The sequence below is a fragment of the Prionailurus bengalensis genome, chromosome C2, assembly GCF_016509475.1.
Source record: "Prionailurus bengalensis isolate Pbe53 chromosome C2, Fcat_Pben_1.1_paternal_pri, whole genome shotgun sequence".
In the NCBI taxonomy this organism is placed as follows: domain Eukaryota; kingdom Metazoa; phylum Chordata; class Mammalia; order Carnivora; family Felidae; genus Prionailurus; species Prionailurus bengalensis.
The window spans coordinates 66,049,947-66,065,293 of NC_057350.1; the positions used below are offsets into that span (position 1 = coordinate 66,049,947).

Here is a 15,347-nt window from a genome sequence, read left to right on the forward strand (position 1 = left end):
TCACTCTTATGTGGATCCTGAGAAACTTAACAGAAACCCATGGAGGAGGGGAAGAAAAAAAAAAAAAAAGAGGTTAGAGTGGGAGAGAGCCAAAGCATAAGAGACTCTTAAAAACTGAGAACAAACTGAGGGTTGATGGGGGGTGGGAGGGAGGGGAGGGTGGGTGATGGGTATTGAGGAGGGCACCTTTTGGGATGAGCACTGGGTGTTGTATGGAAACCAATTTGACAATAAACCTCATATATTGAAAAAAAAGAAAAAAAATCTTTATATACATACATAGGCTTCCTTGAGAAAGTAAATTTGTAATCTGCATTGTTATTTGTGAGCATCCTCCTTATGGAAGTTATGTGATGCTGATTTTTCAGAGAAATGTTAAATTTTTAACATGGTATACTCAAATTCTAGACTTTCTGGGGGTAGTTTTTAAAACTAAATCACTGGGAATTTCAGAATGTCTCAAGGAAGTGGGATCTAATGACCAACTGAAGTCCAGGTAGAAGGCATCACTTCTGAAAGTGTGGCTTCTTTACCATCTTCAGAGAAAACATCAGAATGTTTATTAAAAATGCAGATTCATTAGCTCTACTTTAAGTGTACTGAGTCTCCTGGGCTAGACCTGGTAATTTGCATTTTAAACAAAAATCTCCCCACTGCCCAGTGATTTTGTGTTTGCCCAGGTTTGCGGATTACAGATTTATGGGATATTCAAGCTCACTGATTTTAAGGGACGAATCTGAGAGTTGGAATAAGGCACAGAGAGCACACAATGCATAAGTCCCACATGTTTGTGTTCTTCTTTCTCCCTCCAGGCCTTTCCTTCCATTTCATCAACAGATGCCACTTAATGTCGTTTTTGCAGTAACCAAGTAAGTAGCCATTATTTTAAAACTTTTTTTCTAGTTTGTTTGCTGTTTGTTCCCATGCTTATTTCCAGAAGATAGTTCTCTAGATCAATATTTTTCAAATTCTGGATCACAAATCATTCGAAAGTCATGAAATATTTTAGTGGGTGATGAACAGCATTTTAGAAAACAAAATTGAATAGAAAATAACCAAAAGCATCAGGGTAAATTGCTTTTTTGCTTATAACTTTTGTTTTGGATAGGTACATACATACATTCGTATGTAATGGTTATGATGTAAAATGTATTTCTTCTTATTATGAGTTATGGTAAAAATAAAAGTTTAAATATCCTTTTTACTTACCTGAAACACACACTTATTTGGCAACAGTTCTTCAACATTTTATCAAGAAAATGAATCAGTCATGAAATAGGTTTTGAATACTGGAACTTCATAATTTAATAATCATCTAAGCTATACAAGTTAATTTAATATGCAAAGATCAGGGGCATCTGGGTGGCTCAGTTGGTTGAGCATCTGACTTCAGCTCAGGTCATGATCTCAAGGTTCCCGAGTTCGAGCCCTGTGTTGGGATCTGTGCTGACAGCTCAGAGCCTGGAGGCTGCTTTGGATCCTGTGTATCCCTCTCTCTGTGCCCCTCCCCTACTCATGCTCTATCTGTCTCTGTCTCTCAAAAATAAAAAATAAAAATGTTTAATATGCAAAGATCAATAAAACATGGTTTCTGTCCCAAAGAGGATTGGACCAAGGTAAGAGAGAAGTAAAGGATAAGAGCCGAATCTGGGATTAATGTCCAGTTTCCTAGTCTTTTGTTTTAGGGCTATACTGTTTTTGCTATTACTGTTTCCTGTGTCAGTATACCTTAATGTTTGTCTGAGAGAAAAAAATGAAATGATCAGGAAAAGAAACCTTTTTTAAGGTCTCAGATTTCTGAATCGAAATTTAGATAGGGCTTGCCTTTCAAACAAGCATTTAAAGGATATGGTTACCCCTTATTATATAGCATTTTATGAATAGAATATATGTTATCAAATGTCTGTAATCCTTAAGATAAATGCCAGTTATGATCCCAATTCTCCTTTGATTTTTTTGAGACTGCATGGATACCTATGGCTCTTACATAGATGCAGAATAGATTTCTTTCTTTCCCCCTTGACAGAGCAACTTTGTGTGGTTCATTTTACCCAAGGACAGCTGCAGACTTGTTTTTAGTGAAATGTTTTATATGAGCAAAGGGAGAGATATGAGACCAGTAGATCCCTAAAGATACCTTTGATAATACTTTAAATGTAGGCTCACCGGATCATCTACTTTGGAGGTCATAATAACATCAGGTTTAAAAGTTGTTCATTTAATTATGGGGAGTTCTGAGGTCCACAGTCATGAACACTGGGCCTTTTCACTTCTTTTCTAAATTAACTGTGACATGAGGGATTTCCTATAACAAACTTTGACAGTTGACATCTTAGATAATCTCTGTCCTTCTTAGAAGTTTTTAAAGAATCAATCAGTATCCCTGAATGAAGTCAGCTCTGGAATTATGGCCGTGATGAATTTCTGAGCAGTGAGGATAATTCCACCTTATGTTAGTAGGGATGGACTTGTCTGGGGACCAGCTGGCCTTCTCCAGCCATACCCTTTTCATGTTTAGCTGTTGGAGTCTTTACTTACTCATTCTATGAAGCTAGCATTACCTTGATTCCAAAACCAGACAAAGACCCCACTAAAAAGGAGAACTATTGGCCAATATCCCTGATGAATGTGGATGCAAAAATTCTCAACAAGATACTAGCAAATCAAATTCAACAGTATATTAAAAGACTTATTCACCATGATCAAATGGGATTCATTCCTGGGCTGCAGGGCTCGTTCAATATTCACAAATCAATCAATGTGACACACCACATTAATAGAAGAAAGGATAAGAACCATGTGATCTTGTCAATAGATGTAGAAAAAGCACTTGACAAAATACAGCATCCTCTCTTAATAAAAACCCTCAAGTAAGTTGGGATAAAAGGAACATACCTTAATGTCATAAAAGCCATATACAAAGGGCCCATAGCTAATATCATCCTCAGTGGGGAAAAACTGAGTGCTTTACCCTGAAGTCAGGAACATGACAGAGATGTCCATTCTCACCACTGTTGTTCAACATAGTGTTGGCAATCCTGGCCTCAGCAATCAGACAACAACACAAAATAAAAAGCATCTGAATTGGTAAAGAAGTCAAATTGGCACTCTTCGCAGATGACATGATACTCTACATGGAAAACCTGACTTGACCAAAAAACTGCTAGAGCTGATATATGAACTCAGCAAAGTTGCAGGATGTAAAATCAATGTACAGACATCGGTTGCATTTCTATACACCAATAATGAAGTAACAGAAAGAGATATCAAGGAATTGATCCCATTTATAATTGCACCAAGAACCATAAAATACCTAGGAACAAACCTAACCAAAGATGTAAAAGACCTGTATGCTAAAAACTGTAGAAAGTTTATAAAGAAATTGAAGAAGACATAAAGAAATGGAAAAACACTCTATGCTCATAGATTAGAGAAACAAATATTGTTAAAACATTGATACTACCCAAAGCAATCTACACATTCAGTGTAATCCCTATCAAAACTGTACCAGCATTCTTCACAGGGCCAGAACAATCCTAAAATGTGTTTGGAACCACAGAAGACCCTGAATAGCCAAAGTAATGTTGAAAAAGAAAACCAAAGCTGGAGGTACCACAATCCCAGACTTTTGCCTGTATTACAAAGCTGTAATCATCAAGACAGTATGGTGTTGGCACCAAAACAGACCCATAGATAAATGGAATAGAATAGAGAACCCAGAAATGGACCCATAAGTATATGGCCAACTAATCTTTGACAAAGCAGGAAGGAGTATCCAATGGAAAAAAGACAGTCTCTTTAGCAAATGGAGCTGGGAAAACTGGACAGCAACATGCAGAAGAATGAAACTGGCCCACTTTCTTACACTATACACAAAAATAAATTCAAAATGGATGAAAGACCTAAATGTGAGACAGGAAACCATCAAAATCCTAGAGGAGAAAACAGGCAGTAAGCTCTTTGACATTGGTCATAGCACCTTCTTACTGGGCAAGGGAAACAAAAGCAAAAATAAACTAATGAGACTTCATCAAGGTAAAAAGGCTCTGCATAGTGACGGAAGCTATAAAACTAAAAAGGCAACCAATGGAATGGTAGAAGATATTTGCAAATGACATATCGGATAAAGGGTTAGTATCCAAAATCTAAAAAGAACTTAATAAACTCAACACCCAAAAAACAATCCAGTGAAGAAATGGGCAGAAGACATGAATAGATACTTTTTCAAAGAAGAAATCAAGATAGCAAACACACACGAAAAGATGCTCAACAGTGCTCATCATCAGGGAAATACAAATCAAAACCACAGTGAGATACCACCTCACATCGGTCAGAATGGCTAAAATTAACAAATCAGGAAACAACAGATGCTGGTGAGGATGTGGAGAAAAAGGAACCCTCTTGCACTGTTGGTGGGAATGATACTCTACATGGAAAATCTGACACTACCAAAAAACTGCTAGAGCTGATACAGTGGTGCAGCCACTCTGGAAAACAGTGTGGAGGTTCCTCAAAAAATTAAAGAGAACTGCCCTACGACCCAGCAATTGCACCACTAGGAATTTATCCAAAGAATACAAAAATGCTGATTCGGAGGGGCACATGGACCCCAATGTTTATAGCAGTGCTATCAGCAATAGCCAAATTATGGAAAGAGCCCAAATGTCTATCAACTGATGAATGGATTAAGAAGATGTGGTATGTGTGTATATATATATATATATATATATATATATATATATATATATATAATGGAATACTTTTTGGTGATGAAAAAGAATGAAATCTTGCCATTTGCAACAATGTGGATGGAACTAGAGGATGTTATGCTAAGTGAAATAAACCAGTCAGAGAAAGACGAATATCATATTGTTTCACTCATATGTGGAATTTGGGAGGCCTTAACAGATGAACATAGGGGAAAGGAAGGAAAAATAAGATAAAAAGAAAGAGGAAGGCAAACCATAGGAGACTCTTAAATACAGGGAACAAACTGAGGGTTGATGGGGGAGGGACGGTTAAATGGGTGACGGGCATTAAGGAGGACACTTTTTGCGATGAGCACTGGGTGTCATATGTAAGAGATGAATCACTGGGTTCTACTCCTGAAGCCAAGACTACACAGTACGTTAACTAATCTGAGAATAATAAAATAAAATAAAAATTTTAAAAAGAAAATAAAGGTGGTTACTATGAAAAAAGATAATAAGGGAATACTATGAATAACTCTATGCTTGCAAATTTGATGACCTAGATGAAAAGCTAATCACTTGAAAGACACAACTTGTCAAAACTCACACAAGAGGAAATTGGCAATGTAAATAGACCTGTATCAAAGAAATCGAATCAATAAGTACTAACATTCCAAAACATAAAGCACCAGAACCAGATGGATCTACTGGTGAATTCTACCAAACATTTAAGAAATGATACCATTGTCTGTAATCTCTTTAGATAATAGAAGCAGAGAGAATACTTTCTAACTTTATGCAGTCAGCATTATTCAAATGCCAAAATCAGACAAAGACATTAAAAGAAAGCTACAGACCATTATCTCTCATGAACATAGGCACAGATATCCTCAACCAAATGTTAGCAAATGACCAAGCACTATGTAAGATTGTCCAGATTTGCAAAGCTGGTTCAGCATTTGGAAATCAATTAGTGTCATCTGTCATATCAACAAGCTGAACAAGAAAAATCACATGACCAAAGTGATAGAGGCAGAAAAAGTATTTGAAATACCCAGTGCCCATTCATGATAAAAGCTGAGTAAACTAGGAATAGAGGGAGACATCCTCAACTTGATAAAGAACATGTACAAAAAAACTACAACATACTTAATGGTGAGAAATTTGGAGCTTTTCCATTAAGATCAGGAACAAGGCAGGGATGGCCCCTCTCACCCCTCCTTTTCAACATCATAGAAGTCCTAGCTAACGCAGTAAGACAAGAAAAGGAAATAAAAGTTATACAGATTGGGAAAGAAGAAATCTCTTTGTTAGATGCCATGTTCATCTATGTAGACAATCAGAAAGAAAGGGCTAAAAAAACCTAGAACTAATAAGTGATTATAGTAAGGCTGTAGGATACAAGGTTCATATACAGAAGTCAATTCCTTTCTATATATCACCAACGAACAAGTGGGATTTAAAATTAAAAAGACAAAACCATTTACACTACTATAAAAAATGGGATATTTAGGTATAAATTAAAAAAGATATATACAAGATCTATATGGGGAACACTGAAACTTCGATAAAGAAATAAAAGAACTAAATAAATGGAGAGGTATTCCATGTTCATGAATGAGAAGACTCAATATTGTCAAGATGTTAGGTTTTCCCAACCTGATTTATAGATTTAATGTAATCTCAATCAAAATCCCTGAAAGCTATTTTATGGATTTCAACAAACTGATTTTAGAACTTATATGAAGAGGCAAGAGCCCTGGAATAGCCAACACAATATTGAAGGAGAAGAACAAAGTTGGAGGACTGACACTACCTGACATCAAGACCTACTATTAAGCCATAGTAATCAAGACAGAGTGGTATTGGGGAAAGAATAGACAAAAAGATCAGTGAACTAGAATAGAGAGCCAGATATAGCCCACATAAATATAATCAACTAATCTTTGACAAAAAGAACAAAGGCAATCTAATGGAGTAAAGGTAGTCTTTTCAACAAATGGTGCTGGGACAACTGGACATCCACATGCAAAAAACCAAAATAACAAAAAGGAATCCAGACACAGAACTTACACCCTTCACAAAAATTAATTCAAAATGGATCACAGATCTCAATGTAGAATGCAAAACTGTAAAACTTTTAGAAGATAACATAGGAAAAATCCTAGATGACTTTGGGTACAGCAATGACTTTTTAGCTATAACACCAAAGGTACAATCCTTTTAAGAAATGATGGAGGGTTGCCCAGGTGGGTCAGTCAGTTAAGTGTCCTACTTTGGCTCAGGCCATGATCTCACAGTTCATGAGTTCAAGCCCCACATCAGGCTCTCTACTGTCAGTGCAGAGCCTGCTTTGGATCCTCTGTCTCCCTCTCTTTCTGCCCCTACTTCACTTGCATGCACATTCTCTCTCTTTCAAAAATAAACATTAAAAATTAAAAAAAAAGAAATGGTGGATAATCTGGACTTCATTAATTAAAAACCTCTGGTTGTTTGAGCTACGATGGCAGAGTAGTAGGAGGACCCTAGGCTTGACTCTTCCTTGAACATAGATAAATATCAAATCATTTTGAACACCCAAGAAATCTATCTGAGGACTGGCAGAACAAACTGCACTATTAGAGGGAGAGAAGAAGTCACATCATGGAAGGTGGCAGGTGCAGAGATGTGATTTGGGGGAGAAAAGGATTGTGGAGGGGAGGGAGCCTTGATCATGGAGAGAAGTGAGAGAAAGAGAGTGAGTGTTGCATAAGGGATTCCACAAGGAAAATATTTCCGCAAAGCCATTGACTGTGGAAATGAAAAGGGCTGATTATCATAGTTTTTATAACCAGTAGAGTTCAAAGACTGAAGTTTTAGAGTTTCCTGCCATGGCTGATATGGAATCTGGAAGGTGAGGCAGTGCTCCTGGGGAGAAGGAGGGAGGAGAGCCTGGAAGCAGGCTGTGCGAACTGAGGATTCCCTCAGACACACTGGGAGAGATGGTTCCCCCTTCTTGGAGTGCATCTGGGAGAAGTGGCATTGCCTCTCTGGTGACAAAAGAACCAGCAGGTGCCATTATGCTCCCCTGCCCATAAGCATAGGCGCAGGGACACCGGCTGCAGGCTGCTGACCTGGACACTGGCTTTTTGCTGCACTTTATTCCAAACTCCAAGTTCCTATGTGTTGGTGCAGCTGCTCTTCAGGGACAAACCTGCACCAGCCCCAGTGTGACAAGACCCACCCCTAGAGGACCAGCATGGGTCTGTGCCATGCCATGTCCCTAAAGTTTGGAGTTTTAAAACTCAATTGGCCTGCCTGGGATAAAACCCAGGTACACTGCACTGCTGGGTGGGCAGATGACTTGGACAGACAGGGTGAAGGCAGGGATCTGAGGGACACCTGAGACACGTGAGGGGAGATTGTTCACTCTTCTGTGATGGCTTCCCAGACAGCAGTGGGTGTGAACTCCCACTCCAGGATGAGGGAGAGGGCTGGCACCATTTCCCTTGCCTGCTCCTCAGCATAAACTAACTTCAGTAAGCAACACAGCACCAATAGTGGTGGCCCAAAACACTTATACCAAGCCCTGCCCTGCTGCACTCTGCAGGTGCTTCTTTACTAGGGGGAATGTTTTTGAGAATCAGAGCAGGAGGACCCTCCCACCCAAAGACCAGCACAAACCCCTCATATGCACCAAATCTACTGATCATAGAGTGCTGCAAAGCTTCACTACTAGTGGAAATAACATCAGGTCTCTCTTAACAAACAGACCAGAGCACACCTAGTTAAAACTTGCCACACTCTGGCCAAAGTCCAAATACTTCCCAGTATAGGCAAGGAGAAACTCTATAGAGGACTGACCTGAGAGAAAGAGCAGCCAAAAGACAGAAGCAGAGAGCACACAGCATACACCAGAGACACTTTCTGAAGTGCCAGGTCCTGGACAGTATATGACCTCTTCTTCATAAAGCCATTACTCTCAGGAGCAGAAAATATAACAGGCTTTCCTAACAGAGACTTAGACAAAATGCCAAAATGGAAGAATTCATCCCAAAAGAAAGAACGAGAAAAGGTCATGGCCAGGGATCTAATCAAAACAGATATAAGTAATATACCTGACCTAGAATTTAAAACAGCAATCATAAGGATACTAGCTGGGCTTGAGAAAAGCATACAAGACATCAGAGAGTCTATTACCACAGAGGTTGAAAGACCTAAAAACTAGTCAGGTCAAGATAAAAACTGCTATAACCAAGATACAAAACTGACTTGATGTATTGACAACAAGGATGGATGAAGCAGAGGAATGAATCAGTGATATAGACGACAATATTATGGAAAATAATAAAGCTGAAAAGAAGAGGGAAAGAATTTTTAGGGTGGGGAAAATGCTCTGTATGATCCTATAATGGTGGATACATGTTATATATGTATACGTATATACATAAGGATTTGTCCAACCCATAGAATGTATAACACCAAAGAGTGAACTCTAATGTACACTGTAGGATGATTATGATGTGTAAATTTAGGTTCCTTAGTTTGTTTTTTTGTTTGTTTATTCATTTTTGAGAGCAAGTGAGAGGAGGCAGAGCATGAGTGGGGGAGGGTCAGAGAGAGAGGGAGAAGAATCCAAGGCAGGCTCTAGGCTCTGAGTTGCCAGCACAGATCCTGATGCAGGGCTCGAACTCATGAACCGTGAGATCATGACCTGAGCAAAAGTCAGAAGCCCAACTGACTGAACCACCAGGTGCCCCTTAGTTTCTTCGGTTGTAACCAATGTACCACTCTGGTGAGGGATGTTGATAGTGGAGCAGGATATGCATATGTGGAGGCAAAGTGTATATGGGAACTCTCTGTACCTTCCTCTTAATTTTGTTGTGAACCTAGAACTACTATGAAAAATTATCTTTGTTAAAAAAATTTATTTTTTTTATTTAAAAAATGTTTTTAGGAGAGAGAGGGCATGCATGCAGATGGGGTAGGGGCAGAAGGAGAAAGAGAGAATCTCAAGCAGACTCCATGCTCAGCGCAGAGCCTGCCATGGGGCTCAATCCCATGACCCTGGGATCATGATCTGAGCTGAAATCAAGAGTCAGAGCCGCAACTAACTGGACCATCCAGGTGCCCCTGAAAAAATTAAGTCTAAAAAAATACAAACATTCATTGGAGTTTACAGAATTACAGAACAGGATTTGCTACTTTGTGAAACCCCTCATTGTGTTTAGTTTCATTGGGCTGTAAGGGAAAATCTAGAAGACTACAGGTATGGCAGATAGTCCGTGCTCCTGGTGTCTATGTGGTAGTTAGGAAAGAAACTGTATTAAGTTATTATAGGACTTCTGTCAAAGTAGCATTCCCCCTTTGCATCCTCTCCTTTGACCCACCTACAAGGGTCTTAAGTCACCATAAAGCTTAGTCGGAAGGATTCATGAATTTTATTTGTTGTTGTTGTTGTGTATTTATTTATTTTGAGAGAGAGAGAGAGAGAGTGTGTGCGTGCTAGTGGGGGAGGGGCAGAGAGAGGGAGAGAGAGAACCCCAAACTGGCTCTGTGCTCTCACAAACCCTGAGGTCATGACCTCAGCCAAGATCAGGAGTTGGATGCTTAACTGACTGAGCCACCCAGGTGTCCCTCATTAGGTCTTATCCTAGCATACTTGATCAGATGGCTCAAATATGTAATTTTTAATTCAGAAAACAATTTATTCTTTTGATTCAAACTAATGGTATTATATAAAAATATGCATAAGATCTGGGATGATATAAACCTGAAGTTATTTGCTCAACAAGAATTTTTATAGTAGAATAATTTCTGCTGGAAACATAAGAAATTATAAACACTTAAATTATCTACATATTTTAGAAATTCATAGCAGCTGCTAAAAAAATTATTTCCATACCATTAGAATTCAGCATTAATAACAAATTAAAGTACTATTTTAAAAAAAGTACTATTTCATTACAGGTTGAACCTCCAAATAGGTACTTCTTTCTAGCTCATTTGAAATGCATTTTTTTAAGAGCTAAGCTGTATATGTTTTGCTTTTATATAAACACCTCTCATTACCTTTGACTGTTTTTTAAAATGGAAATTCCTCTTTTTTGCTGTTATAGTTTTTTGTTTATGTAATTTAACTAATTCTTTTACCAACTAGAAAACATATTCTTTTAAATGGAAATAGCTATGTTGTTTTTTTGCTCATTTTAATAGTAATACATGTCCAGGTTAAAAAAAAAAAGAGAATTTAGAAAACTATAAATATGAAAAATATCTGTAATCCTACTATCCAGAAATAATTGTTACTTTATTGTATATCCATCTAGGCATTTTCTATGCACAAAACACAGGTTTTAAATAAAAATAATGTACTCCTGTTGTACATATTGCTTCATAGTGTCCTTTTTTTCTATTTTACATTGAATCATGGACATTTTTGTACGTTCATAAATACAGATTTCATTGTTAATTTTAATAGCTGCATAAATTTAATTATAAGCATGCCATATTTTTTGAAGTAGTTTTTCTATTCATGGTGATCATTTAAGTTTGATTTTTCTTGAAAAAGACCCACATGAATAGATTAGAAAGATTTCCATGAAGTATGGTTTAGTTAAAAAAGCAACATGCAAAAAGGTATTCATAATAAGATTCCATGTTAGCAAAACAATAAAATAACACTCTACATGTGTGTATTTGTGTGAGTGTAGAAGAATAAGAGTGGGTAAAAATACAGCAAGATTCAAGGATAATTCAAGAATATATTTAGATCTAGGATATACAGAGAGGGTAGTGCTGTGGGTGTTAGGGAGGAAAAGATATTGAGGGAAGCTAACTCAAAAGTAAAGGAAAAAAGCACTGCACTAAAATATTAAAGCATATGTGCTATCATGTTTTGTTACAAAAATTATGTATAAGAGTAGGCATATGTTTAAATGAATCAACTAAAAATTTTTTTCTGTACTTAAAAAGAGCCAGATCAGGTCATGATCTCATGGTTCCTGAGACTGAGCCCTGCATCAAGCTCCATGCTGACACCACAGAGCCTGCTTGGGATTCTCTCTCTCTGCCCCTCCTCTGCTTGCTCATGTGCTCATTCTCTGTCTCTCAAAATAAATAACGAAACCAAAAAATAAATTAAAAAGCCAAAATAAAAAAATAAGATGAAAATAATGGATCCAAGGTTGATGCCTAATAACCTCAGTTGTAACCATTTTTTAATTGGCTATTAAAAAAAGAGTTTGTAATTTTTTACTCTTACACGTGAGACTTTATGAACATATTTGCATTTATCTCTGTACACTTGTCCAGTTATTTTCTAGAATAAATTCCTAAGGAGTGCAGTTGCTGGGACAAAGGGTTGGGTTTTTTTTTTTTCTTTTTAAGTTTATTTATTTTGAGAGAGGGAGAGTACAAGCTGGTGAGGGGCAGAGAGAGACGGAGAGAGAGAATCCCAATCTTGAGCTCATGTGGGGCTCAAACTCCTGAACCACAAAATCACAACCTGAACCGAAACTGAGTCAGATGTTTAACTGACTGAGCCACCCACATGCCCCCAAAAGGGTATTTTTAAAGGTTGGATAAGATAACCTGTCAGATAAAGGTTAGATCGATAAGTTACCTTCTAGTTAGGTTGTGTCTATTTGTATTTCAGTCAACAGTTTATGAGAATGCCTGTTTCTTCACAACTTTGTCAATGCTAGGTATTTTCAGTCTTCTCAGTCTTTGCTTATGTGATGTAATAAAATATCATCTTGCTGTTTTACTTTATTTTTCTTTGATTACTAGTTATGTTCATTAATTTTTCATGTGTTAGAAGTTTTACTTTTTGTTTTGTGAATTGTTCTTTACCCATTTTTTCTTTTGGTATTTGTCATTGATTTATAAGGACTTTTTGTGTAGAAAGGCTATTTAACTTTTATCATATATGTTGTAAAACGTATTCCTAAGTGTGCCATTCATATTTTAAATTTGTTTATGACATTTTGAGGTGTAGAAGTTTCAACTTAACCTTAATTCTATTGATCATTTCCTTTTATAGTCTCTGGCTTTTGAGCCATGCTGAGAAACACTTTCACTCAAAGATGGTGTATTTACTCATGTTTCTTATTACTTTTATAGTCTCGTTTTTACATTAAATGCTTTAAAATATCTGGAATTAATTTTTGTCTAAGGGATGAGATAACTATTCCATAATTAACCAAGTGATCCCAGCATTAATTATTGAATTGTCCATCTAGAAAGAGCCTTATCTTTTAAAAATTCAGAAAGAATCTCTTCTTTTTTCTCTGTTCCTGTATTTCTAGAGGGAAACAGCTAAAATTGGATGTGTAACTACAAGCAGAGCGGAAAGAAACTAGGAAGTAGCAATTCTAAACATGTTCAGAAGTAACTGTATGACAAGCTAGGATCCACCTTTTATAACTCTATGTTCAACCCTGCCCAATGATATACAGATGAACAGGCACTTTTATGAATAGACCTGGGCATTTATATCCCTTCAGTTTCTTGGCAGAGGTGAGAATAGCAAGGCAGTTCACTCAAGATAATTGGCCACAGTCCTGGTTACACTGGGTGCATGAATTTGTGCATGTTTAAAGGGGGCATAGGCTTAGTGAAGCTAAGGATTAATTTCTGCTTGACTATGTAGTATCGTAAGTGATTGGATCAGGTTTTAATTTTTAAAATAATTTTCCCTTTTAGGACAGAGCCATATACTTTTCCTACTACTTCTGCTAAGTACCCATCTATCCCTTCAAAGTGTACTGTGGGCACTCAGACTGATTATCGGGATGCTGAAGTTCAAACAGATCCATATTCTCCAGAATATGTAGTATGTCAGGAGTCAATCCCTGAGCTCTTGACCCTGGCTACTCTTACTTGGGGTGAGTTGGTAATTGTCTTGGATATTTGTAGATGCCTGTCTTGATAACCATGCATGCTTGAGTTGCTGGAAATGATGTACTTAGAAGCAACTATGGTATAAAGTGTTGCTATTTAAAATGTCTTGCTCAACAGAGCTACTTCATAGACTCATACTTTTTCTGATACTTTTGTTCAAAGAGAGGTATGCCCTTTTCATTGCAAGGAGGCTTATTATACTTTATCCCTGAAGACTGAAGTTTTATTTTGGCTTAATTTTGTGGTTGCCTTGCTGACTACTCACCTCCCTGTTCTCAGTTTTTCCTAGTGAATCAGTTCCTTTTCATTGAGCAGCCCTTACTCCTTTACACATAAACCGTTTTAGAGTGTATAATACTGAATGTATATTCCACCATATGTAACAATATTATCTTACTTTGACAAAATATCTTGCAATTTACCAAAGCTCTCTTACATACCCTATTGGATAGTTTGGATGATTTCTTTTTTTTTAATTTTTTTTAAAAAAATGTTTATTATTTATTTTTGAGAGGGAGGGAGAGAGAGAGAACAGGGGAGGGGCAGAGAGAGAGGGAGACAGAATCTGAAGCAGGTTCCAGGCTCTAAGCTGTCACATAGAGCCCGATGTGGGGCTTGAACTTAGAAACTGTGAGGTCATGACTGAGCTGAAGTTGGATGCTTAACTGACTGAGCCACCCAAGCACCTCGATGATTTCTTTTGATATTATCTCTGAAATGCTAATATAGTTCAGGCTCAGAAAGTCACTCTTTGATGGTATTAAAATCTGACCTAGGCCTATATTAAGTGAAATTAGAAAAATTAAGAAGAAAAGGGGCTTTTTTAAATGACTAGACATTAGCTTATTGAACTCACTTGATTGTAGCTGGGAAACTGAGGACCAGAGAGGCCACCTCCTCCCAGGTTGTGGAGATAGTTGGTACACTATTATGATTTTTATTAAAATGAGATTACTTTTGTTTCCCAGCTGTGATGGTTTGCTGTGATCAAGTCTGTGTCATAGGCAATGAAGACTTCCATATCTGAGCTCTAGTTTTGATTCTTGTTTCTTGGCTCACCTTATGATATCAGATGAAGCATTCTTTTTTTTATTTTTTTTTATTTTTAAAAAAAAATTTTTTTTTTCAACGTTTATTTATTTTGGGGACAGAGAAAGACAGAGCATGAATGGGGGAGGGGCAGAGAGAGGGAGACACAGAATCAGAAACAGGCTCCAGGCTCTGAGCCATCAGCCCAGAGCCTGACGCGGGGCTCGAACTAATAGACCGCGAGATCGTGACCTGGCTGAAGTCGGACGCTTAACCGACTGCGCCACCCAGGCGCCCCAGATGAAGCATTCTTGACTTCCATACTTTATAGCAGGGGCTCTACTTTCAGGCGTAGATGGCAGATTAAAAATATGCTGAAACCTTTCCCTTCTGCTCTGAATACCTAAAATACACACACACTAATAAGCACATAACCACACTTTTTTAAAAAAAGGTAAAAAATTTCCATACATCAGAAGTGGACATTACTTCCTAAAAGAAAGAAATAGCTGGGAATCTATGATGGTGAGCAGGGATTGGGAATGGTGGGGAGCTAGATCCAAGTTACCTGCCCGGACTAGAGGAGGCAAGACTTTTCTCTTGTCCGCAGGTGGTACTGAAGCCCAGTGCCTTCCAACACAGAGGTTGAAGTGTCAATAAAAACCACTATGAGTCTGGCCTGCCCCCTCATTTGTGAGGCCCTGAGTAGGAGTTTAAATGGAGGCCTACATACTATATGTAGGG

The 15,347-nt window shown here is 37.7% G+C and overlaps 1 protein-coding gene across 1 annotated transcript in view; it reads left to right on the forward strand.

Moving 5' to 3' along the window:
- CFAP91 (cilia and flagella associated protein 91) overlaps window positions 1-15,347 on the forward strand; it is a 77,352-nt gene that overhangs the window by 9,310 nt on the left and 52,695 nt on the right. The window contains exons 5-6 of the mRNA XM_043594256.1: window positions 813-869; window positions 13,377-13,558. Coding sequence (XP_043450191.1) covers window positions 813-869; window positions 13,377-13,558 — 239 coding nt within the window. The remainder of the gene's footprint in view (window positions 1-812; window positions 870-13,376; window positions 13,559-15,347) is intronic.